Here is a 26,056-nt window from a genome sequence, read left to right as displayed (position 1 = left end):
TGTGATCAGAGTAAGTCACCACACTGAATTGTCCCCAAAATCTATAGAGGATCAGTAGCTCTTTTTTTGCAGTAAAATCGCCATCATCCATCCTCTATAGCAGGAGGCTCCAAACTTTTTAAACAAAGGGCCAGTTTATTGTCCTTCAGATTTTAGGGGGGCCGGACTGGGTAGTAGCAAATTGGGGGTAGAAATTGTCCTGGTATTAGGGGAAGGAATATCACACCCGTCGTGGGTGGCCCAATCCTAAGATTTAGTGGGAGCAATAGTGTCCCATCATTGGTGTCAGTGGGGGGAATAGTGCCCCATCGCTGGAGTCAGTGGGAGGAATAGTGCCCCATCATTGGTGTCAGTGGGAGGAATAGTGACCCCATCATTGGTGTCAGTGGGAGAAATAGTGAACCATCATTTGTCAGTTTGAGGAATAGTGCCCCATCACTGGAGTCAGTGGGAGGACTAGTGACCCATCATTGGTGTCAGTGGGAGGAATAGTGCCCCATCACTGGTGTCAGTGGGAGGACAAGTGTCCCATCATTGGTGTCAGTGGGAAGAATAGTGCCCCATCATTGGTGTCAGTGGAAGGAATAATTCCCCATCGCTGGAGTCAGTGGGAGGACTAGTGACCCATCATTAGTGTCAGTGGGAGGAATAGTGTCCCATCACTGGTGTCAGTGGGAGGACAAGTGTCCCATCATTGGTGTCAGTGGGAAGAATAGTGCCCCATCATTGGTGTCAGTGGGAGGAATAGTGCCCCATCATTCAGCTTCGGGTGTGGCTGCAGGAAGGTTCTCTGGCTGTGTGTCTGGAGCTGCTCCAGGTGATTTCTGTGAGAGGGGAGTTCGGTAAAATCTCTCCCAGCCCTGCTGGCCCCTATCTGGGGAGGCCATGCAGGCCAGCAGGGCCTCTCCTGCTGGAAGCTCTGAACCATCCCCTGGGCAGCTGGATGACATACCTGCTCCTGGACAAGCCATGGCTGGGGATCTCTCTGCCCCTGGTGAGGATGAGGATACCGAGTCCATTCGGGAGCGAGTGGTGGCCGGGATCAAGGTCCTGAATAGGGAGAGAGACCAGCTCTACAAACTGAGAGCGGAGTTGAAGCGTCTGCGAAAGCAACGTGAAGGTTTGCACAGCCGCAGCCGTGGATCTATGGATTCGGAAATCCAGTTGGCAAAGGTCCGGGTTCAACACCAGGAAACCATTGTGGCCATGATGGAAGGTAAAGAGGGGCCCTTTAAGGAAAAGTTTTGCAATGACCGGAGATTTGCAAGGATGGCAAAGATGGAGGTGGAGGAGGAGACCCCCAGTTCTGACCCCCTGACCCCCCAAGGTGAGGTAAGCAACCCGTTGCCTTCTCAGGGCTCAGGAGGCATGCTGACAGTGATCCAGGCAGTGGAGTCTCCATTACGGGCGGATCAGCTGGTGTTTGGTGAGGAGAACTTTCCTGATAATGTGCCTGATAAGGTAAAGCCTAGCAAGTCCCAAGTGACTGATAACACTATTTTTGTGCCATTTAACACCTTGGCTAATGCTGATGTTTTGCCCAATGACACCCAGGCTGGTAATTTCATATCCAGCAATATTTCAGCAGCTGATGTTTCCTTGCAGGAAAAACTGCGTTTAAAAAATGACATTGCAGCAAAGGAACTACAAGAGCCAGAGAAACCAATTAACCCCCCTTTTGCTGAGTCAAAGGCTGTTTGTCCAGTCACAGCTGCTGTCTCTATACTGCAGCATCAGGCCACCTGTGGTACTACAGCAGAAACTGTGATAGTGAATACTGATTGTTCTGACATTTCTTCCAACACAGGTGTTCTGAATAATCCTACTAATGTGTGTTTAATGGACAATCCTGCTGGCTCAGTACAAGAAGTTAATAATAAGGATAATAATAATAATGTACCAGCTAAAGTTACATCAGTGTGGGGTCTTGGCCCTGATAAGCCCTCTTTTGCTCAGGTGGTACGCTCTGCTCCTGGTAATATTATTAGGCCAGGGATGCAGCCAATGAGGAACCCTGCTTCCAGGCAGAGATTAACACCACAAACTGCCACTTTGAGCACCCCTGGTTCCGGTCTTGGGTCTCTGGCTTCTGCTGGGGGTCCAAGACGTAATGTCGTTATACTTAAATGGGAAGGTGGTGCAGTCTCTCCAGCACGGCGTGTGGTGGTGGATATGATTTTGGAGATGGGCTTTGGGGCGAATGACCTTTATGCCCTAATACACGTAGCTGGGAGCCGGGAGTACACAATCAGCTTCACCAGGCCAGAGGGTCTTGACCTGTTCTGGGAACGATATGAAGCTCGGTGCAGGTCAAGACCCGAATGGGAAGATCTGGCACCAGTTGCTGTTTCGCAGAGATCAACGGTTAAAAAAATAACCATCATTCTCACTAACGAGAGTGTTCCTGCTCGGGACTTAGAGGTCTGGTTAAGGAACTATGGTGAGGTTTTGACAACACCAAATAAAATTCTTGATGAACGTGGTATATGGACTGGGGGTTGGTCAGTAACGGTCAGGTTGGCCAGGGATGGGAATGTTGTCCGTCACCTGCCCTCCTCGGCTTTCATAGGAAGGGATAGGATGACTGTTTTTTATCCTGGTCAGCCAAAGCTATGTCACCGCTGTGGAGAAAAGGGGCATTTTAGCTCCTCCTGTTCAGCCTTAATATGTTCGGTATGTCGGGGACAGGGTCATGTGGCCAGGGACTGCACCCAGGCGATAAGGTGCAACCTGTGCCTGCGCCTTGGCCACCCCTACAGCCGATGTCCGGAGGCCTGGCACAATATGGAGAAGGAGGTAGTAGATGATCTGTTGAGGCTGGACGGGATGGAGGATGAGGCCCCTGGTGTACCATCTTCCCCTGCGGTGACTGACTCCCCTGGTCCTGTTCAGGATCCCTCCCCAGTTTCTGTGGCAAACCCTCCTGTGTCTGTAGGTATTCCTTCTGTGGCTGTCTCTGTGTCCCCCCAGCCTACTGTACCCGCTCCTCTTGTGTCAGAACCTTCCAAGTCTGTGCCCCCTGAGTCAGTCTTGCCCCATGAGTCTCCTAGGTCTGACTTAAAGGAAGGTCCCCCCCCACCCGGAGTGGTGGGATGTGCCAAAAAGGGTGCTGCTGCTTCTTCTGTAAAGAAGTCTTCTGCAAAGACTTTGAAGAAGAAAACAAGAGATGAAAACATCTTGGAGTCTGACCTGCAGTACCTGGAGGAGAGAAGGAAGGTTGTGAGGCGGAAGAGACAGGCGGTGAGGACGGAGCAGGAAGCCCCAGTGTCTGTCCCCAACCGTTCTAGGGCTTCTGCATGGGATATTTCCTCATCTGGAGCTTCCTCTGAACAAAATTCAGACTCAGAAATGGAGTTGGAGGAGGCCTCAAGAAAGAGAGAGGCTTCTGGTGATGAGCAGCAGAGGGGAGCTAAGAAGCAATCCACCCAATAACCCAAATGGCGGTTCCCCCTCCGTTAAAAGTGGTGACAATAAATGTCGCCAGTATTAAGTCAGTAAGAGCTCGTTCTATGGCCTTCTTTTTGTTCAGCCAATTAGATGCTGAAATTTTATTTTTGCAAGAGACTAGGCTCACCTCCTTGGCAGATATTCATATGGCCAAGAGAGAGTGGAGGTATGGTCCATCTTACTGGTCTCTTGCGGCCGAGCCTTACGGCGGGGTGGCGGTGTTGTTTAAAACCGGCATGGTAACTGTCCGGCGGGTTATTGAGGTGGAGATTGGGAGATGTATGGTCTTAGACGTTCTTGTGGGAGGGCAGGACCTGCGCCTAATTAATATATATGGGCCGCACACAAAGTGGGACAGGAAATGCCTTTTTACAAGGATCAAGCCATTTCTTTTTACATCCCGGCAAGTGGTTTTTGGAGGTGACTTTAATACTGTGACTAGGCCCAAGGACAGGAAGGACTTCAATGACAGGCTGGGATATGATAGCGTTTTTTTAAATAGTATGGTTAGGGATGCTGGTCTTGTGGATGTGCACATTAAGCACCTTCCGGATGACACAGGGTTCACCTTTCATCGAGGTAATAGTCAGAGTAGGATAGATAGGTTTTTTTTGAAGGAGGCCTCTGCTTTCTCACCCCCAGTGGTGCAGGCAGTGGAGTTCTCTGATCACTGTATGCTATCTGTGGTCTTGAATGCTTCAGACTTCCCTCAGAGGGGCAAAGGCATCTGGAGATTAAATTCGACTCTCCTTGAGGAAGAACATGTTAGACAATCCTTTGAGGAATTCTTTCAGGCACAGGTGACCATCCTGGACTTTTGTAGCAGCAAGGCTGAGTGGTGGGAGCTGACCAAAAAGAGGATTGCTGGATTCTTCAGGGGCCTAGCCAATAAAAAACAGTTTAATAGATACATGACCTACCAACGTTTGCGGAGGAAGCTGGATATTCTTGTCTCGAGAGGAGGAGATCCTGGGGCAATCTCTGAAGTGAAAATCCTCCTCAGGAAGTATCAATATGACCGGCATACCTCTTTGGTTCTGGAGAGGGACTATGGGAAATACCACTCGCCTGACCCTTACCAGAACTGCAAACAGGGTGTAGCTGTTAAGATGGTCGTTGGCCTTAAGGATAGTACAGGTTCCTTGACAAAGTCCAGGTCAGGGATCCTGGAGGTCGTGAGGTCTTTTTATGCTGAACTTCTTGGGAGGAAAGAGCTTGATCGGGACAAGATGGAAAGCTTTTTGGACTCTACTCCAGGTCTAAATGGTGGAGATGTCCCTTTGATGAATTTGACCGAAGAGATCACAGTTGAAGAGGTGACGAGGGCAATTGAACAGCTTGCCATCAAGAAGTCACCTGGATGGTCTGACGGCTGAGTTTTACAAAGCCTTTAAGTCTATTCTGGCCCCACATTTGGTAGAGGTTTTTAACAGTTGTCTTGCTGAGGGGGTGCTTCCCCCTTCCATGAGACACTCAGCTGTGATTCTTCTTTCAAAAGGTAAAGATCCTTCGATGATTGAGAATTGGCGCCCCATCAGCCTTCTCAATGTCGATAGAAAGGTGCTGGCGAAGATACTTTTCTGGCGCCTATCGGCAGTAGCAGAGTCTTTGCTTTCTCGCCATCAGCACTGTTCGATCCAGGGTAGGAGCACCTTCACAGCGGTTTTAGCTGTCCGGGAGGCCTTGGAGCAGTGCAGGGCTGCAGGCTGGGGAAAGTATCTACTGGCATTGGATCAGGCAAAGGCTTTCGATCGTGTCAATCATGAGTACCTGTGGTTGCTCTTTAGTAAGTACGGTCTGCCGGGTGGTTTTGTCAATTGGTTAAAAGTTTTGTATAAGGGGGCAGAAAGCTTCCCTCTTGTTAATGGTTGGGTTGGACAGTCCTTTGAGGTTGGTTCTGGGGTGCGCCAGGGTTGTCCCCTGAGTCCCCTGCTCTATGTTTTTGCAATCGACCCCTTCATCAGGAGGCTAGAGTGCAGCATGTTGTGTGGGGTACCAGTGGGAATCCCGGGTGAGCCGCCTTTGAGGGTTGTTGCCTATGCGGATGATGTGTCAGTGATTGTCACTGGGACAGATGAAGCGGAGGAGGTGGTCTCTTTGACATCACGGTACTCTGAAGCATCAGGCTCCAAGATCAATCAGGAAAAGAGTGAAGTTTTTTGGATGGGAAAGGAAGGTGAGGGGTTTGATCTCCCGGACACCTTTCCAGTGCCCCAGGAAAAAATTAAGATATTAGGCATTGAATTTGGACCTGGCGATTATGGCCTCAAAAACTGGGAAGGCAGGCTGGAAGTTGCCAATACTAAAGTGGTCAGCTGGAAGAGATGGAAGTTATCTCTGAGGGAAAGGGTTGATCTGATTAAGACTTACCTGATACCGATCTTCTTGTATGTCAGCCCTGTCTGCATCTTGCCAGTGTCTCTCTATGCTAGGATCTATAGTGTGTTCTTCCAGATGCTCTGGGGGAACAGACTGAACCCCATCAAGAGGAATGTCACCTATCTATCCAGGAGGGAGGGTGGCTTAGGTATGGTCAACCCCGTTCTTTTCTTTTCACTGCTATTTCTTAAGTTTAATATTGGTAGTATGCTTGCAGTGGAACCTCCTGGATGGGCAGGCTTGTTTAGATCTTGGTTTAGGCCTTTTCTGCGACTTTGGGAAGAAGGTGGCCAAGTGAAGAATCTCAGGGGTCATCGTGGTCAGCTTCCAGCCTATGTCGCTCCCTGTCTGAAGTTGCTGCGGCAGTGGCGACTGTCGGCTGAAGATCTCAGATCCGCTCCGAGGAAAGTCCTTATGAGCCGAGTCTTGAGCGAAGTCTTTCATGACCCACTGGCCTTAAGGGATTGCCCAGGCCCAATTTTGAGGGAAGGGTTAAGATTGATTAATTTGGCTAGAGTCCCCCTTAAATTCAGGGATCTGGCCTGGTTGTGCTTCCACGGGAGGCTCTATGTTCGGGGCAATTTGAAATTCCGCAGTGGGGTGGATCGTGGTTGTCCTCGGGAGGAATGTACAGGTGAGGAGGAGACTATGGACCATTTTCTGCTTCGTTGCCCTTTTAACATAGAGGTATACAAACAGGTGGGGCGGGCCCTCTGTGTTCCTTTCCTCTCCAGGCTGGGTTATGCTGAGTGGGTGTATGGAGCATTCAATACTGGTGGGGGATTTGGTTTGGATACACTTTTTTTAGTTAGTTTAGTAGTCCGTTATTACACATGGAACGCACGGTGTCAGGTCACCCTTCGGCGTAAAATCCTTCCTGTTCAGGTGGTGGTGTGTGACATTCTGCATGAGGTGGGGAAGATTCGGGCGCTTGAGAGAGACAAGTGGGGTCAGAGGGCTTGGTTGAAGGCGTGGAGGGGTTTCAAACCTCCCTGACTGCCAGGAGTCTCTTTCCCGGGTGTGGCTTTCTGTCTCTTATCACCCTAGATTTTTTCTTAATGCTTAGTTTTTGATAAATGGCTGCATACATAGGTGATGGGTTGTGCCTCTTAGGCCCTCTCTGCTGCTTTATGTAAATAGTTTTCTAAAAATGTTGGAAGTGGATTATGTATATATTGTATATATTCTGCACATGGATGTGTATTCCTTTGTTTTCGGTTGGAATATTGTACTATAGTTCTGTTTTTTACTTTTGTATAAAATATGTTGCTTGATTCTTTTCAATAAAAGATCAATAGTGCCCCATCATTGGTGTCAGTGGGAGGAATAGTGCCTCATCATTGGTGTCAGTGGGAGGAATAGTGTCCCATCATTGGTATCAGTGGGAGGAATAGTGCCCCATCATTGGTATCAGTGGTAGAAATAATGCCCCATCATTGGTGTCAGTGGGAGGAATAGTGCCCCATCATTGGTGTCAGTGGGAGGAATAGTGTCCCATCATTGGTATCAGTGGGAGGAATAGTGCCCCATCATTGGTATCAGTGGTAGAAATAATGCCCCATCATTGGTGTCAGTGGTAGAAATAGTGCCTCATTGTTGATGTCAGTGGGCGGAATAGATCCCCATAGTTGATGTCAGTTTAAACAATAGTGCTCCATTATTGGTGTCAATGGGAGAAATAATGCCCCGTTGTTGATGTCACCACCAGGAATTATGCCCCACTGTTGGTGTCAGTGGAAACAAATAGTGTCTTGTATCATTGGGAGGAAAAGTAACCCAAGGGCCAGATAAAGGCGAGCAAAGGCCGCATCCAGCCCCCGGGCCACAATTTGGCAACCACTGCTCTATAGAGATGAGCTTCAGGTTCATTCCGAACACACTGGGATCACATGACATAATTGACTAAAAATGGTCAACCCACGTCATCCAGAAGACTTTGTTTATAAAAGCTGTCCTCCACTGGACCTGTCATTCGGAGGGAGTGAAGTAAGGGGTACAGAAGTGTGTCGTTGGTCAGGGTTTTTTCTTTCAGTGGGTTGGCAGGAATCGGGCACCATGGGTGACATGGATCTACATCATTGGACAATGTGATTGACATTGTAGGACTTTATTTTGATTAAAGGTCAAACACTGTGCCTGTTATACACTTTACTATGGACCACTTACTCATTCACATAGGAGAAAAGGTGGTTTCTGGATGGTCCTTATTGTTAACCACTTGCCGACCAGCCATCACAGATATATACGGCAGCAGGTCGACAGGATCCCACAAAACGCCGTACCTGTAGGTACCTTGCCCACCCTATTTCCAGTCTGTACTTCTTTCCTTAATAAGGTCTACCTTATCCAGAGCGCCCTATCACCAACAATTTATTCTGTCTGCTAGAATGTCTGTGAAGGGTTCTCATTTATCCAGGTCACGGTATATCTAGTAGTAGGTAGTCACAATCAAATGCTGTGATGTTGGAGATGTTTCTTCAGTTTTACTGAAAGATCAACAACTGCCATGACACATTTTATGGTGGTTAAATTAAGGTGTCTTTGTACCTAATATAGATATAAATACTGGGGTTGGTTCTTGACACTCATTTGAACTGAAGAAGTGGTTTGGAAAAGCTATGAAATGTCTTCAACATTACAGAATAAGTCCCCTTAGATGTGACCAACTACCACTACTGTAGATATAGGAGCTAGAAGTTTTCTGATAAATTTATTTCCAGGAAATTTTTAGGCCAGCAATGACCAACCTAGGAGGAGTGAATGCAATGTGACAGTTACAGCTGCTGAACCCAACCCCACTTTCAGGAACATCATGTCAACCATCAGACATCACAGTGTACATGCACCTCCACCTCAAACATTGACTCAAAGCAGACTATTTAAAGTCCAGCATGACTTGTGATCTGAGATGCTGAACTCGTGTTTGATCTTTGTTACTGATCCAGCTTCTGTTGGACCTGCTTTGGATTTGTCTGCCAACGGTTGCTGAATGGTTCCTGTTATATTCTCTGTGTTGTGAGAGACACAGGACTCTGATCTGGAACAACGGATGTTTATTCAGGACTCTCTGTACACTCCAGCATGCATTACAGGACAGCTCTACATATCAATACATCTCTACATGTGTCTCCAAGATGGCCACTCTGCCCCTTGACCCTTGTCATCACTCCTGGGTGGAGCCAGCCTTAATGTGACAGTACATGTGAAACCCTTCAGGTATAACATCTTCCATCCATCCCTAAAAAAACAAAAAAAAAAAAAAAACACAACAAAACGAGAACAGGCATAAAGCAGTAACTCATCATTGTCCCATACAGTCCTCAAACTCAGGAGATTTCCATGGCTTCTTCCGCGTCCGGATGTGAGAACAACTTCCAGGGACGCTACGGGGAGAACATGGCAGCGGATCACTTTCGGTGGGCCCGTCGAAAGTCTCGTAACCGCTCTTGCATTTGAAACCAGTCAGGAGGGCGACAGTGTCGTTGAGGACGGACACCCAGGGCCTCGGGGCCGGAGGAAGCAGGGCTGGCCGGAATGGACACCGGCGGGGCCAAGAGGGGATCCCCTATCTCAGAGGGTGAACAGACCTCTGGACCAGGGCTGGAGGGCTCTGTTGGAGCTGAGTTCAAAAGTTCAGAGTCTCCCCAAGCATCAGTCTCAATGCCTCCTGATCCGGTAGGAGCAGATCCTTGAGACACTGGAGGTGCAGCCGATGTCAGGGATTCGGGCAGCTGAGAACGAGGACGCAATTGGTCCGCATGCCTTCTGCAAATGGAACCATCTTCCAGGCAGACACTATACATTTTGGGTCCCAAAGTCTCTGCGACGATAGCAGGAAGCCAAGGAGTGTTGGAAGCGCCATAAGATCAAGCCCATACCTTTTGCTGGGCTGCCGTACATGTTCCTGGACCGTTTGAGGGCGGAGCATATCCAAAACAGTCCATGGCTGCCGACCCAAAAGAAGTTCAGCTGGAGTTTTCCCAGTAGTTGCATGTGGTGTGTTTCTGTAAGCAGAAAGGAAGGAGTCCAGCTGCTGGGGTGACAGGGACTGTTGTTTACTTGTAGCCACAGTAGCTTTGAAATAGCGTTTGAAGGTCTGTACAAACATTTCTGCTTGACCATTTGTAGCCGGGTGGTAAGGTGCGGTCAACTTGTGTTTGATGTTGTGGGCAGTCAGGAAACTCTGAAACTCCTGGCTTGTGAACTGTGCACCGTTGTCTGTGACAATTTCTCTGGGGTATCCAAACGTAGCAGCGAGATGTAACAGTATGGAAATCGTCGCCTTAGTCGTTGGCTGGGTAACAGGAATGACCTCAGGCCACTTTGAATGGGCATCAATAATGATCAAAAAGGTGTGTCCTCTGATCGGGCCTGCAAAGTCCAAGTGTAGGCGAAACCAGGGGACCGTGGGCCAAGTCCAGGGCTGGACGCACCCTCGAGGAGGGTCTCTTGCAGTTTGTGCACATCCAGCACACGCATTCACATATGTCGTGATATCTGAGTCTAGGTTCTGCCACCACACATAGCCTCGGGCCTTTTGTTTCATACATGTGCCCCCGGGATGACCAGTATGTAGCAAGTCCAGAATGTGTCTCCGGAGGGTCTGTGGAATGATCACTCGGTCTCCCCATAAAACACAGTTGCCAGCCACAGTTAATTCCAGACGCCTACGGAAGTAAGGTTCATAATCCTGTGTGACAGTTGCAGGCCAACCGTACCGTACCCAGGAGAGTATTGTCTGAAGGAAGGTATCCTTGGCTGTATGGGTTGCTACTTCCCCGGAAGACAGAAAGGACAGGCTGGTGTAACGACAGGTGGAGAAGAGTCTGTTAATGTCCTTGTCAGCCGGGACATGGGGTCCGCATTAGCATTGGCATCATGGCTGCGATACTGGATTTTGTAGCTATATGCTCCCAAGAATAGGGCATAGCTTTGAAGACGGGCCACAGTCATCTGGGAGATGCCTTTGTCAGGGCTAAAGATCTGAAGGAGTGGTTTATGATCAGTCAGTATGGTGAATTCCCTACCATACAGGTAAAGATGAAACTTCTTAATTGCCCATATGAGCGCCAGAGCCTCTTTGTCAATGTGAGAGTAATTGCTTTCTGCTTTTGTCAAGGACCTGGAGGCGAATGCCACAGGTTTCTCTGACCCATCTGGTAAAACGTGAGATAGTACAGCCCCTAGACCATAGGGTGAGGCATCACAAGCCAAGGTGAGAGGCCTTTGGAGGTCATAGTGCACGAGCATGCATGATGCCAACAGCTTTCGCTTAGAAACTTCAAAAGCACGTTGGCATGCAGCCAACCAGTTCCATCTGGAGTGTTTCTCCAAAAGCTTGTTCAACGAAAACAAAGTGTGTGCTAGATTCAGCAGGAATTTGTGGTAATAGTTCAGCAAGCCCAGGTATGATCGCAGCTGTTGGACGTTGGTTGGGGCTGGAGCTTTTACTAAAGCATCAACTTTGGCTCTTGGAGTCTGGCCAACACAAGCTCCACGTTACGCTTGTGTTCCTGGTCCGTCAGGCCCGTGATGAGCATGTCATCTAACAGGCACTGTGTGAAAGGAATGTCCACCAAAATCTCATCCATTTTGCGTTGCCAAATGGCTGGGGCGGAGGCTACACCAAACACCATCCGATTGTATTCATACAGTCCCTTGTGAGTGTTGATGGTTAGAAACTTACGGGACGAAGGGTCGACCTCAAACTGTAAATAAGCTTGCCTGAGATCAAGCTTGGTGAACTTTTGACCTCCTGCAAGAGAGGCAAAAATGTCATCTACTCTGGGTAGGGGATACTGGTCTATCTCCAGTTGAGAATTTAGTGCCATGCGGAAATCGCCACAAATGCGTAAGTCCCCATTCGCTTTCTTTACTGGTACAACTGGTGATGCCCACTCGCTGTGCTCTACCTTTGAGATGACACCTTGTTCCTCCAGTTAGTTCAGCTTCCACACCTGCTCGGAGTGCGAAAGGTAGCGTCCGAGCTTTGAAGAACCTAGGCTGGGCATTGGGTTTCAGCCTGAGTCTCACACAGTCATGCTTTATTTTTCCCAAATGGTGATCAAAGACTTGCGGGAATCGCTGTTTCAGGGATTCCACCCATCCCTCGTTATCTCTTGATGTGATGGTCACAGTGTTGCAGGGGTTAATGGCGATGTCTGGCATGCCAAAGTGAGCAATCCAGTCTCTCCCAAAGAGAGGGGGCCCCCCATGTTCTAGGATATATAATGGCATTCTCTTCGTCTGACCCTTGTAGGATACCTGTACTTTCACGTAACCCAGTGGGTGGAGTATCTGCTTTGAGTATGTCTGCAGTTTAATTGGTGTTGGACGGACAGTTGTTCGGATCAGAAGTTTTCTCCATTGTTTCTGGGTGATAACTGAAACTGCTGCTCCTATGTCTACATCAATCTTGAGTTTCTTTCCTTCCACGGTTACCTCTACAGTCATTGCTGAGGGTGCTGAATGCATATGATGTATGTCCAATCTGTGGAGCACTTCCTCATCCTCTGATTCAGATGATGATTTATATCTTCCCACCATATATGCCTTTGTCCTGGTGTTCAGAGGTTGTTTATTTCGCACCTTCTTACTACGGCAGACTCGTTTCAGATGGCCTGCCTTTCCACAATTATGACAGAGCTGATCCTTAAACCGGCAGACTTTGTGATCATGGTCTGTATTCCCACAACGGTAGCAAGCTGACTCCCGGCTTGGTGAGAGTCTATATTTACCGTTAGCTGCAGTTGGCTTGACTGCTGTTCTGAAAACTTCCTCTTTAACCTCTTCCCTTCTGCTCTGGGGGTTCAATGCCTCTGTATCTTTCACAGCCATTTCCATCACTGAAGCTATCTCAATTGCCTTTGTAAGGGTAAGATCTTTCTCTGTTAACAGTCTCTTTTGGCTAGACTCACTACTTAGTCCCATGACAAACTTATCCCTCAGTACAGTCGGTAAATACTCCCCAAAAGAACAGGTTGAGGCTAGTCTGCGAAGGGCGAGCACATAAGCCTTAATATCTTCACCCGGCTGCTGCTGCCGCTGATAGAACCTGAATCTTTCTGCAATCTCAAGTGGTTTAGGCTGGAAGTGATTTCCTAACAGTGTCAGGAGCTCTGCCAAAGTCTTAGTTGCTGGTTTTTCAGGGAAAAGGAGATCCCTAAGCTTGTCATATGTCCTAGCACCAACCAGTGTCAGAAATACTGCTACTTGCCTGTCGCCTGGGATGGCATTTGCACAGAAATATTGTTCTAATCTTTCAATCCAGGAGCTCCACGATGTCTGTTCTCCATCAAATTCACTTAATGTCCCGATCAATGACATTTTCCTGCTGGGCTCTGTGGGTGTTTGTATCCAGCTGACAATCCAGAGTTTTTTTTCTTCCTTTCCTTTCTCACACGGATAGTAACCTTGTAAATCCCATCCTCGTCGCCACTGTTATAGTCTCCGTGTTGTGAGAGACACAGGACTCTGGTCTGGAACAACGGTTGTTTATTCCGGACTCTCTGTACAGCATTACAGGACAGCTCTGCATATCAATACATCTCTACATGTGTCTCCAAGATGGCCACTCTGCCCCTTGACCCTTGTCATCACTCCTGGGTGGAGCCAGCCTTAAAGTGACAGTACATGTGAAACCCTTCAGGTATAACAGTTCCTCAGTAGAAGTCTGTGCCGACGAAACGCGTCAGCGCGTGAGCACGCGGCCATTCTGTCGATACCGAGGACATCCCAGGAGTTCCCTTGATAACGCCATTTTGAGTCCGGGCAATATCGCGAGTAGGTGGCTGGATCACCCGTACCGTGCGGCTCAGTGGGGACAACGTTAGCAGTGGGAGGACCGGGATATTGTCCTTGGATATGGTTTCTGCCTAACTACATCTTATCCCATGTGAGTGTGATTTTATTATTATCAATAAAGTTTGGTGTGTACATATTACGCTATGGGTCCCTGTCGTTCTCTTTCTATGTGAGAGGAGAGGAGGTGCTGTCCATTATTCTACCAGCTGGAGTTGAGTCCTAAGGGGATCGCCATCAGAGAGTGGAGGATCACTGGTTGAATAAAGCGCTATACCCAAGCGTTAAGGGTACGTGTTCACTCTAAAGATGGGGAGCACAGCGGTGTGGTGAAGGATCTTGGTGGTTGCTGTGTGATCAGTAAAGAAGACCCTGTAGTATACGTCTTGTCTTTACTACATACATCAAGTTTCCCATGCACCCTGGTCTCTGCATGACTCCACCTTGAGAACTTTATGGACTTTAATGAACATTTTGTCCTTTAGAATCCACTTGCTCAATATATTGTGCCTAATATATTAATAGCCATATATTCGTAGCCTTTGATAAAGAGGCTGTATTTAGCGCTGCTAGTGCTTATATGGGCCGTTGCTCTTGTACGCACCTGTTTTTGGATATTGATAAAATATAGCGGCTGCTTGTTGAGGATATTGGCTTATGAGATCCCACACCTTGCAGAGTTGCCAGGTGTTGAGTGTTTAATCCATTGAGCATTGTATAACACATAAGCGCTGAGTGGGTGGGATAAGGAATTGCTGTTTCTTTCTTACTCTGTTTGTGAACGGTTGCTGAATGTTTCCAATATTGGTCATTAAAGGTAATCCAAGGGTCCCACACCTTCAGGAACTTGGAGTGGGTATCTATGAGAATAGACACAAGCTTTTTAATGCACCATGATTCCCACAAGACGCTGTTTACCCTCAGAAAATTAGCGCCTTAGCTATAATTTGCCATGCTGCCAGAAGACAAACTCCACCAGCTTCCTCTGGGCTTTAGTTAAGGATGGAATGGACTTATGTACCCTCTTCCAAGCACTGAAACATAGTGATACCTTCATAATCTGCTCCATCAGTTGTTTCCAACATATTCCTCCTTTCTACAAAATGTGCAACCTAAGAAGACCAAACGGCACTGGGCACTGACTTTTCATCAAAAGTCATCAGCTTAGCTTTTCACTCCATCTCTAACCACTCCCCCTGGTCACTGACTTATGCAGAGTGCAGTGGCACATGACTGTCACAGGAAGGACAAAGGGTTCTTTGAGTCAAGGGCTGTGATTGACTTCCTGACTTCAACTTCGCTATGTAGTGCGAGAAGCAAAATTTGGGCACCCAATGGAGGAATATTGGGATCTCTGGGGATGGACTATAGTAGAGTTTTTGTTCACTTGAAGAGGAAGAGTTCATATTTCACATCCATTTCTGTAAACATTGGCGAAGGAAAGTGTCTATTTTACCCACTTAAGCCCCGGAGGATTTGGCTGCTCAAAGACCAGGGCCTATTTTGCGATTCGGCACTGCGTGACTTAAACGGACAATTGGGCGGTCGTGCGATGCTGTACCCAAATGAAATCGACTTACTTTTTTTCCCACAAACAGAGCTTTCTTTTGGTGGTATTTAGTCACCTGTGCGATTTTTACTTTTTGCGCTATAAACAAAAAAGGAGCGACAATTTTGAAAAAATAACAATATTTTTCACATTTTTTTTATATGAAATTCTTAAAAAAATGTAAAAATCAAAATTTTTTAACATTTTAGGCCAATTTGTTTTCTGCTACATATTTTTGGTAAAAAAAAAAAAATCGCAATAAGCGTATTTTGATTGGTTTGCGCAAACGTTATTGCGTTTACTAACTACAGGAAAGATTTATGTCATTTTTATTGTTTTTTTTTTTTTTAATTAGTAATGGCGGCGATCTGCGATTTTTTTTTTGCGGACTGCGATATTGCGGCGGACAGATCGAACCCCTGACTGACATTTTCAACACTTTTGGGAGTACCAGTGACATTACTACAGTAATCAGTGCTATAAATATGCACTGTTACTGTAAAAATGACACTGGCAGGGAAGGGGTTAACTTTATTAGTGATCAAGGGGTTAAGTGTGTCCCTAGGGGCGTGATTCTAACTGTCAAGGGGCGTGGCTTGTGATGTAACCAAAGAGACATACGATCCTACATAGCAGGATCGTATAGTCTCTGCAGTTACACCAGGGAGAATGACAGGCGGCTTTGTTTACATCACCCGCTTGCCTTTCTCCCTCTCCAGCAGGAGATCGCGAGTGACGGCGGACATCGGAGCCGCCGGTCACTCGCGCGGGGATGTCAGGGAACGAGTGGGGGCGGGAGCGCGCCTCCGGCGGTGCGTGCTTGCCCCCTAGAGGCTTGTGGGCGAGTAACGTACCGGTACGTCACTTTGCCCAGGAGGGGCTGACCGCCGCAGTATATGTACTTGCGGCGGTCGGCAAGTGGTTAAAGCCCAACTTGTGCTGCATTGGCTATGTGGGTGATTTTTTTTTTATAGCTTATATATAAGTGAATTGTTAAATTTTAGTGACATGTGTTGTTTTTAGAAGCTAGGTCTCCCTCATTGATATGCTAATGAACCTGTTGGGTTGCATCGTGGAAGTGAGGGAAAGCACTTTTAACAAGCCGTGTGCTCAGAAACAAAGGAGGGACAGTTTTTTTGGAGGACTTTGGAGACACAAGCAGTCTGGAAGATCCTGGATTCTGGAAGATAACTCCATCACCAGGAAGAAAGACTCAAGTTAGGTAGATGTTTAGTATGTCTATCACAGACAGTCCATTGTACATGCTTGTTTTGTAGAAAGGATAGTCAGCTTGTGTATGTGTATATTTTGTAATTTTTTGTATTTGTAAGGTAAACCAGATTTCTACCACCAAAAGGCCAGTGCTGACTTGTGCTCATACTTGTGCACTTTGCACACATGCTAATATTTAGCCCAGTGAAAGACCAATTGTCACTTCGGCATTACCAGTTCATCGTGCACATATTTGTGCGCGACCGCGAATGCGTGCGCACACACGTGCACATACCAATTAGCACTTGGCGCCCAGTGGCCTATTTAAACTGCTCTATTACTGTGAGGAGTTGATGAATGGTCTTCAGCTTGTTCCTGTGTTCCTGAGACCTGATTTGTTGTTTCTCCTTATCCGTGTATGACCCGACTTGCCTTTGCCTCTGCCTGTGCTCCAGCTCTGTTACCCACTACTCCGACCTTGGCTTGCTTACTGAATCTGATCTGCCTGCTGACCTTGTACCGCACTGCCCGGCTGTTAACGGCCTTGGCCTATCTTCTGGACTTGCTTGCCTGCTGATTCGGTACCTCACTGCCGCTGACTGCTGTTTGTCTCCCGGTTGTACTCGCATCCCACACTCTGGTGCCAAGCTGCTACTGCATCTAATAGCAGCTTGGATGCTACTGGATGCACTGGAATATGTTGGAAACAACTGATGGAGAAGATGCGACTATCAACTCTACCCACCTACAGAGTGGACATCACCAGCCAGCTGCTACGGCACTCGTGCCACTCCTTGCCTTTACACACTCTGTTCCTACCTTCAGGAGTGTTAGGCGGGAGGTGCAAGAGAGGCCTCCACAACATTCCAGTCTTCACCAGGTACGTGATAGTATGCTATGAATTGTTTTCCCTGCAGTTGCATGTGCAGACTTGTTGTTTCGTAAAGCATAATAACATATTACAGAGGTTTTTAGGCTTCCTTAGGTTTACGGTAAGAACCAATAAAATACAAACTCAAAACACATCTCCAGACAAATATTTATACCCTCCTTCCCCCTAACTCACATGTATCAAACACAAGGCCCGTAGGCTGAATTCTCCCCCCAGGCCATTTCATGCAGCCCTCGCACCTCCCCTGCAGCTGCGGCACCCCCTTGTCTCTGACCCCACCGTGTCTCAGTAGTTGGCAGCAAAGAGGACAGAACTCCTTTGCCAGATCCTGCTCTTCTCTGTGCAGCTGCAGAAAGGCTCATCTCCCCCCCCCCACCTTTCCAGCAGTTCACAGCAGAGAGGAGAGCAACACCACCTTGCCTCTGCCTCCCCTGGTCTCAGCATTCAGCAGACTCTGGAAGCTGACTCAAGCCCTCCCCTGGTCCTCTTCCAGACCCTGCATTTTTTTCTTCCCAGATCCACCCGCTTCTTCTCTAGCAGCACAAGGTAAGCTGGCGCATTGTGAATAAGGAAGGGTGGGTGACTCTTGACTTCTGATGGAAGGGGGGGGGGGTCTTGACATCTCATGTAAGGGTGTAAGGGGGCGTGGGGTGTTCTGGACATCTAATCTTACAAATATAACCGAACCCTTGAGGGCAACCATAATGCCCGCAATGAAATAGAGTTTGAGACCCCTGCCCGAACCTATCTCACAGGCTTTTTACTTTTTCGTGTAAGGCAAAATACTGCATACTCACCTTATTAGGCTTTTCCACTGGATGGAACTGAACGGTTCGGCTCGCTTTTGAGCTTTTCCACTGTTGGTACCACATGGTATGGTGTAGGTACGGTACGGTACGGCGGCGCTTTTCCACTACATGTAACCGAACGGTACGGCTCTCTAAAACGGTACCACCTCGATTGTGGTTCCAAGAGGTACCATACTGGTACCATATCCCACAATCCTTTGCATGCAGTCACTACTAGCCACTGATTGGTCAGAGAATCGTTGTTATCCCGAGCCGGTACTTGCAGTGGAAAAGTGCCATTAGTCTGCTGACTCGTCTCTCATCAGCATTGATTCCAGGTGCGACCGCTAGCCCAGCACTGCAGACGTGCCCACACCATCCAGTTCCCAACGATCCGCTCAAACTATCATCACTCCTATTCTGGATCCTGAGAGGACAGCCAATGGGAAGTGTCCAGGTAATGCAGGTAGTGACGTGGACACCTGGAAAGGGACCCCACTTCTTGAAAACTGAATAACAGAGAAGACTCAGGACTGGAATGCCATTGGACTTTATCTTTGGGTGAGTAAAAAGGGCATTTAGATATTTTTTTTTCTAATGCCATCAATGAGGAAGAAGGGAATGGTGGGGGGAGTGGGGGGGCTTATACTTACCAGGAGATTATCTTTCACCCTAATTTAACCTTCACCCAAAACCCAACCCAACCATATCCTGGAACCTAACTCAGTCCTGAGCCTGCAAGCCGAGACAATGAAACCTCAGTACTGTGCAATAACGATGAGGAACAGCACACTGATATATCCGGGGTAAAGGACACACACAGCTCTCACCTGGACAAGGGTCTTGCGTCTCATTGGTGTATCTCTCACTGATGTTGTTCTTTGCTGTACAGTTGATACTCCAGGAATCGGGAGGTGACACCCAAGGTACAGTGACACGGACGGTCCGCTCTGAGCTGGTGACATTATATATCTCCAATTCTCCATTCACAGTCAGGTAGATGGAGGTGTCAGTCCCCTTCTCCACCTCGCAGGAGATCTCAGCACTGCCATTCCGGAAACACCTAACATCCAGGACAGGTTTTGATACCGGAACTGAGAGGCACAGAGATGGGGGAGAAGTCAGTATCTTTGTCAGAAACTAAGAACTGATTTTAGGTTTCTCACATCATAATATGAATAAGGCACACTCAGAGACAGATAAACTGGATCCACCAAACTGGAACTGGCCAATCTGGTGAATCCATGGAGGCTGGATGTCCAGTTCCATCCACTTCATGAACTGAACAAAGATCTGCTCAGTAAAGGTGCCGGCTCTCCCTCCCACTCAGTGATGGTCACATCTATACCATCATGGCACGGACCACCCATAAGGCCATGCACTAGATCTATATATCCTAGGCGTGGCTATTGTCCAACCACTAAGTGGAGGAGGAACAGTGAAGGAAAACCTAATGGTCACCATTGATTTTCACTGAACAAATCACCAAGCTGTCCATTTATTTGAATTTTAGAAGACAGCTATATTCTTTATATTTTATTCTATTCTCTTTAAAATGTTATGTTTGAAATGTAAACATTCTATTCTGTTCTAAACCAGAATTTCGGAAGACAGCTATATTCTTTCTATTTTATTTTATTCTATAAAAAAATCCAAATTTCAAAATTCAAACTTCTGTAGACGGCTATATTCTTTCTTTTTAATTCTATTCTATTTCAAATTTGAATTTTGGGAAGACAGCTATATTCTTTCTATTTTATTCTATTTAATTCAAAATTTGAATTAAAAAAATCAAATTTCAAAAGATGGCTATATCTTTTCTATTTTTTTTATTCTATTCTATTCCAAATTAAAACTTGGCTATATTCTTTCTCTTTTATTCTATTCTATTCTATTTGAAATTAAAATTTCGGAAGATGGATTTATTCTTTCTATTTTATCCAATTTTATACAAAATTCAAATTTTTGAAGACAGCTATATTCTTTCTGTTTGATTCTATTCTATTTGAAATTTGAATTTCAGAAGACGGTTACATTATTTCTACTTTATTCTATTCAAAATTCGAATTTTGAAATGTAAATTTCAAAATTCAAATTTCAGAAGATTGCTATATTTTTTCTTTTCTATGCTGTTAAAAATTAGAATTTTGGAAGATGGCATATTCTTTCTATTTTATTCTCTTCTATTAAAAATTTGAATTTTGCAAGATGGCTATATTCTTTCTATTTTATTCTATTTTATTAAAAATTTGAATTTGGGAAAAATGGCTATATTCTTTCTATTTTATTCTATTTTATTAAAAATTAGAATTTTGGAAGATGGCATATTCTTTCTATTTTATTCTCTTCTATTAAAAATTAAAATTTTGCAAGATGGCTATATTCTTTCTATTTTATTCTATTCCATTCAAAATTTGAATTTTGGAAGATGGCTATATTCTTTCTATTTTATTCTATTCCATTCAAAATTTGAATTTAAAAAATCTAATTTCAGAAGATGGCTATATTCTTTTTATTTTTTACTATTTTATTCAATATTCAAATTTCGGAAAACAGATATATTCTTACTATTTGATTCTATTCCATTTGAAATTTGAATTTCAGAAGATGGGAGTGAAAGACAGATACTTAAGGGACACTGAGAATATGATTTGGATTACTTCAAATGGGAGAGTAATATTTATCAACAATATCTCTGAATAACTATGAAGATTTAATCTCACTTTACACTGTGAGACCTATAGCCTGTTGCAATGAAGTCTGTGACTCCTAAATAATCATAGCAATGCTCAGATGTGTATTCCATGTACTTCAATGTAGGAGGTGGACAGACTGTCACTGGCATTTGGAATCATTGAAGTTCGTTACTATTGTGATTCGGAAATGTGGATACACCTGAATCCATTTTTATTGAAAATTCTGTCTGAATTTCGATTTGTAACTAAATGAATGGCACCTGTCCCGTCTCTGTCTCTCACTCACCTGCACAGGAGATGTTGATGGGTTTAGTTAGATTACTGATCCCATTGGTGACATTACAGCGGAGGGTTCCGGAGACCGGAGGAGGAAGAGCTACCCAGCTGTATGAGGACTTTAATGACTTTAATTCTCCATTTAAATACCAAGAATAACGCGGATCCGATCCTTTCACCGAACATTCAACCAATGCGCTGCCATTCGGGTGACAGGTGTAGTTCACAGCGATGTCAGAGAGGGGGGCTGGGGGAACAGAATTCAGGAATATGATTGGTCAGAGTAATGACATAGAAACTGAGACATCACAATAGTCCTAAGGAAATATGGAGGCTTCCAGGGTTACCCTCTCCTTATGAAAGTACCAGTTATCAGTCATACATGCGGGAATCATCTCCACATCCAAGGTTGGATTCAACTTCTGTGTCTTATGGAAGAGTTAAGCTGCCTGTGGATGGTGCAAAGTCAGCAGATGACCACACTGTCTAAATAGTCTGGGTCTGAGGAGGTGTGTCCATACATTTCACACAATTATAGTGGCAACGTTTGAAATGTTTGCACCATCAGTATAGGTGAGGGGTGATCAAAGTTCTGTTCTCAGAAGATTTGGCAATACCCATTCAATAATCCGCTAAACCTGAGCATATTGTTGAACCCTGAAGGAGCCAAATCTGGGACCTGGGAACTGGGCAATGGGATGAGGGACCCAATGCAAAAAACATTTTTTTTTTAAATTAACGTTCAGTGGGGAGAAGGACCTTCCAAGTGACATAAATACTGAAATACACAATTCCAACAAGTTGTGCACCTGTGCAATGTGTGACATTTAAAACAAAAGCAGCCGAATGACAGATCCTTCCTCTGCTGGGTTCTGATTGTAAACAAAGCATCCTCAGGATCCCAGGTGATGTCACTGACCACAATTCGGACAATGATATCCCGGACAATGATATCCCGGACAATGATATCCCGGACAGTGATATCCCGGACAGTGATATCCCAGACAATGATATCCCAGACAATGATATCCCAGACAATGATATCCAGGACTAGTGTTGAGCGAACACGGACTGTATTATTCGTGTTCGTACCGAATAATTGGATTTTTTGTACCCGAACACGGACACGGACACTTTACTGTATGTTCGGGTAAAAATCCGTGTTCGGTCGTTTTATTTCCGGGTTTTGCATGCTTTGGCGCTCTTTTCATGGCGGGCTTTCAACAGCCAATCAACAATCGTTTAACTGGTGTGCCTTAAGCCATCCCAGCCATGCCTGCAAATGTCTCAGTAGCTGTGATTGGCCGTCTGAAGCATGTGACCAAGTCTTTATAAGTTCGAGGCAGCCGCAGCGGCGTCATTATGCTGCTTAGATTCAGGGACAGAGCACACATCAACGTGCTGGCTGCTGATTAGGGAAAGATAGGCAGGAAAAAACCATTTGTGTCCGGATAGAATTGAGGGACAGGTCGGAGTGTTTAGGCAGGGCGAGTTGTAGGCATTTTAGGGATAGAGTCTGCTGAATTATATAGGGTCAGTGTCTTCTACAAACTACAATCGATATTGCTGTGTGGGGGGTGGGGTCTGCACTCAATCCTGATCTACGATCTCTTCTCAATCCTGTTAGGGACAGAGTCTGCTGAATTTTAGGGAAACTGTGTTCTACAAACTACAATCGATATTGCTGTGTGGTGTGGGATTGGAGATAGGCAGGTGTCAGTGATCCACATCCATTTTTCTGTGTGTGAGCTGCAGTGAACACAATCTTTTTGGGCTGCAGTGAACACAATCTTTTTGGGCTGCAGTGAACACAATCTTTTTGGGCTGCAGTGAACACAATCTTTTTGGGCTGCAGTGAACACAATCTTTTTGGGCTGCAGTGAACACAATCTTTTTGGGGTGCAGTGAACAAAATCTTTTTGGGGTGCAGTGAACACAATCCTTTTTGGTGTGCAGTGAACACAATCTTTGTGGGGTGCAGTGAACAAAATCCTTTGTGGGGTGCAGTGAACACAATCTTTTTGGGGTGCAGTGAACAAAATCCTTTTTGGGGTGCAGTGAACAACATCCTTTTTGGGGTGCAGTGAACACAATCTTTTTGGGGTGCAGTGAACAAAATCCTTTGTGGGGTGCAGTGAACACAATCTTTTTGGGGTGCAGTGAACACAATCTTTTTGGGGTGGAGTGAACAACATCCTTTTTGGGGTGCAGTGAACAAAATCCTTTTTGGGGTGCAGTGAACAAAATCATTTTTGGGGTGCAGTGAACACAATCTTTTTGGGGTGCAGTGAACACAATCTTTGTGGGGTGCAGTGAACACAATCTTTTTGGGGTGGAGTGAACAACATCCTTTTTGGGGTGCAGTGAACAACATCCTTTTTGGGGTGCAGTGAACACAATCTTTTTGGGGTGCAGTGAACACAATCTTTGTGGGGTACAGTGAACAGAATCTTTGTGGGGTGCAGTGAACACAATCTTTGGGGGGTACAGTGAACACAATCTTTGTGAGGTGCAGTGAACACAATCTTTGTGGGGTGCAGTGAACACAATCATTGTGGGGTGCAGTGAACTCAATCTTTGTGGGGTACAGTGAACACAATCTCATACTGAAGGTTTGAGGGTGCTGCCTGTTCCATACTCCCCCTACTCCTCATCTAGCCTTTTAGGGGTACAAACAATAGTAATTGGGGCCTAGTGTGGTTGTGTACGTGTGATATACATACACTTTTTTGGGATCATATTTTCTATTCCGCTATTTAATCAAAAACCTCTGGGGATCAGTTAAATTGGGGGATAGTCTGTGTTGGTACGTGTGAGAGAGATCCACCTTTCCAAGTTGTTGGGGTTCATCTCATACTTCTGAAGGTTTGAGGGTGCTGCCTGTTCCATACCCCCCCTACTCCTCATCTAGCCTTTTAGGGGTACAAACAATAGTAATTGGGGCCTAGTGTGGTTGTGTACGTGTGATATACATACACTTTTTTGGGATCATATTTTCTATTCCGCTATTTAATCAAAAACCTTTGGGGATCAGTTAAATTGGGGGATAGTCTGTGTTGGTACGTGTGAGAGAGATCCACCTTTCCAAGTTGTTGGGGTTCATCTCATACTTCTGAAGGTTTGAGGGTGCTGCCTGTTCCATACTCCCCCTACTCCTAGCCTTTTAGGGGTACAAACAATAGTAATTGGGGCCTAGTGTGGTTGTGTACGTGTGATATACATACACTTTTTTTGGATCATATTTTCTATTCCGCTATTTAATCAAAAACCTTTGGGGATCAGTTAAATTGGGGGATAGTCTGTGTTGGTACGTGTGAGAGAGATCCACCTTTCCAAGTTGTTGGGGTTCATCTCATACTTCTGAAGGTTTGAGGGTGCTGCCTGTTCCATACTCCCCCTACTCCTCATCTAGCCTTTTAGGGGTACAAACAATAGTAATTGGGGCCCAGTGTGGTTGTGTACGTGTGATATACATACACTTTTTTGGGATCATATTTTCTATTCCGCTATTTAATCAAAAACCTTTGGGGATCAGTTAAATTGGGGGATAGTCTGTGTCGGTACGTGTGAGAGAGATCCACCTTTCCAAGTTGTTGGGGTTCATCTCATACTTCTGAAGGTTTGAGGGTGCTGCCTGTTCCATACCCCCCCTACTCCTCATCTAGCCTTTTAGGGGTACAAACAATAGTAATTGGGGCCTAGTGTGGTTGTGTACGTGCGAGATACATACACTTTTTTTGATCATATTTCCTACTCCGCTATTCAATAAAAACCTTTGAGGATCAATTGAATTGCGGGATAGTCTGTGTCGGTACGTGTGAGAGAGATCCACCTTTCCAAGTTGTTGGGGTTCATCTCATACTTCTGAAGGTTTGAGGGTGCTGCCTGTTCCATACTCCCCCTACTCCTCATCTAGCCTTTTAGGGGTACAAACAATAGTAATTGGGGCCCAGTGTGGTTGTGTACGTGTGATATACATACACTTTTTTGGGATCATATTTTCTATTCCGCTATTTAATCAAAAACCTTTGGGGATCAGTTAAATTGGGGGATAGTCTGTGTCGGTACGTGTGAGAGAGATCCACCTTTCCAAGTTGTTGGGGTTCATCTCATACTTCTGAAGGTTTGAGGGTGCTGCCTGTTCCATACCCCCCCTACTCCTCATCTAGCCTTTTAGGGGTACAAACAATAGTAATTGGGGCCTAGTGTGGTTGTGTACGTGCGAGATACATACACTTTTTTTGATCATATTTCCTATTCCGCTATTCAATAAAAACCTTTGAGGATCAATTGAATTGCGGGATAGTCTGTGTCGGTACGTGTGAGAGAGATCCACCTTTCCAAGTTGTTGGGGTTCATCTCATACTTCTGAAGGTTTGAGGGTGCTGCCTGTTCCATACTCCCCCTACTCCTCATCTAGCCTTTTAGGGGTACAAACAATAGTAATTGGGGCCCAGTGTGGTTGTGTACGTGTGATATACATACACTTTTTTTGGATCATATTTTCTATTCCGCTATTTAATTTAACTGGGCCTCCATGCGAGACCTGTGTGCCTTGTTGCGCTGTTTTGAGTACTCCACCAACATGGCCAGTGGCAATGACGCCGTTCTCAGCTTAACTATCCCACTTCCATGCCTCCTTGAAAAAACAATTCGGGCGATGATGGAAGAGGATGTGGCACAGGATGAGGAGGAGGAGGAGGATGAAGAGGTAACATTTCCAAGGCTTTCAGGGCAGTCATTCGCAAGGGGCTCCGAGGGTGGGTTCCTGCACACGCAAACGCCAGGGACGCAATTGTCCAGCAGGGGCACAGTTCTGGAGGATGAGGAGGATGAGGAGGAGGAGGAGCTGGAGGAGGAGATGGAACCATGTTCACAGCAGGGTGGCACCCAGGCCAGCTCATGGCCATCACTGGTGCGTGGCTGGGGGGATACAGAGGACACGGACGATACACCTCCCACAGAGGACAGCCTTTCGTTGCCTCTGGGCAGCCTGGCACACATGAGCGATTACATG

At 46.1% G+C, this 26,056-nt stretch overlaps 1 protein-coding gene across 3 annotated transcripts in view; it reads right to left on the bottom strand.

Annotated features, from left to right (window-relative positions):
- The window catches only part of LOC309547115 (cell adhesion molecule CEACAM2-like), a 78,980-nt gene that overhangs the window by 18,171 nt on the left and 34,753 nt on the right, over positions 1–26,056 (bottom strand). For all 3 annotated transcript variants that reach the window (XM_082246903.1, XM_082246905.1, XM_082246904.1), the window contains exons 4-5: positions 21,050–21,286; positions 18,898–19,161 (exon numbers count right to left, since the gene is read on the bottom strand). In XM_082246903.1, the coding sequence (XP_082103029.1) occupies positions 18,898–19,161; positions 21,050–21,286 (501 nt within the window). The remainder of the gene's footprint in view (positions 1–18,897; positions 19,162–21,049; positions 21,287–26,056) is intronic.

Source organism: Pelophylax lessonae (genome assembly GCF_965119305.1).
Source record: "Pelophylax lessonae genome assembly, chromosome: 2".
NCBI lineage: Eukaryota > Metazoa > Chordata > Amphibia > Anura > Ranidae > Pelophylax > Pelophylax lessonae.
Note: the sequence above shows the minus strand (reverse complement) of the source record. Positions and strands in the feature narration are given on the sequence as shown.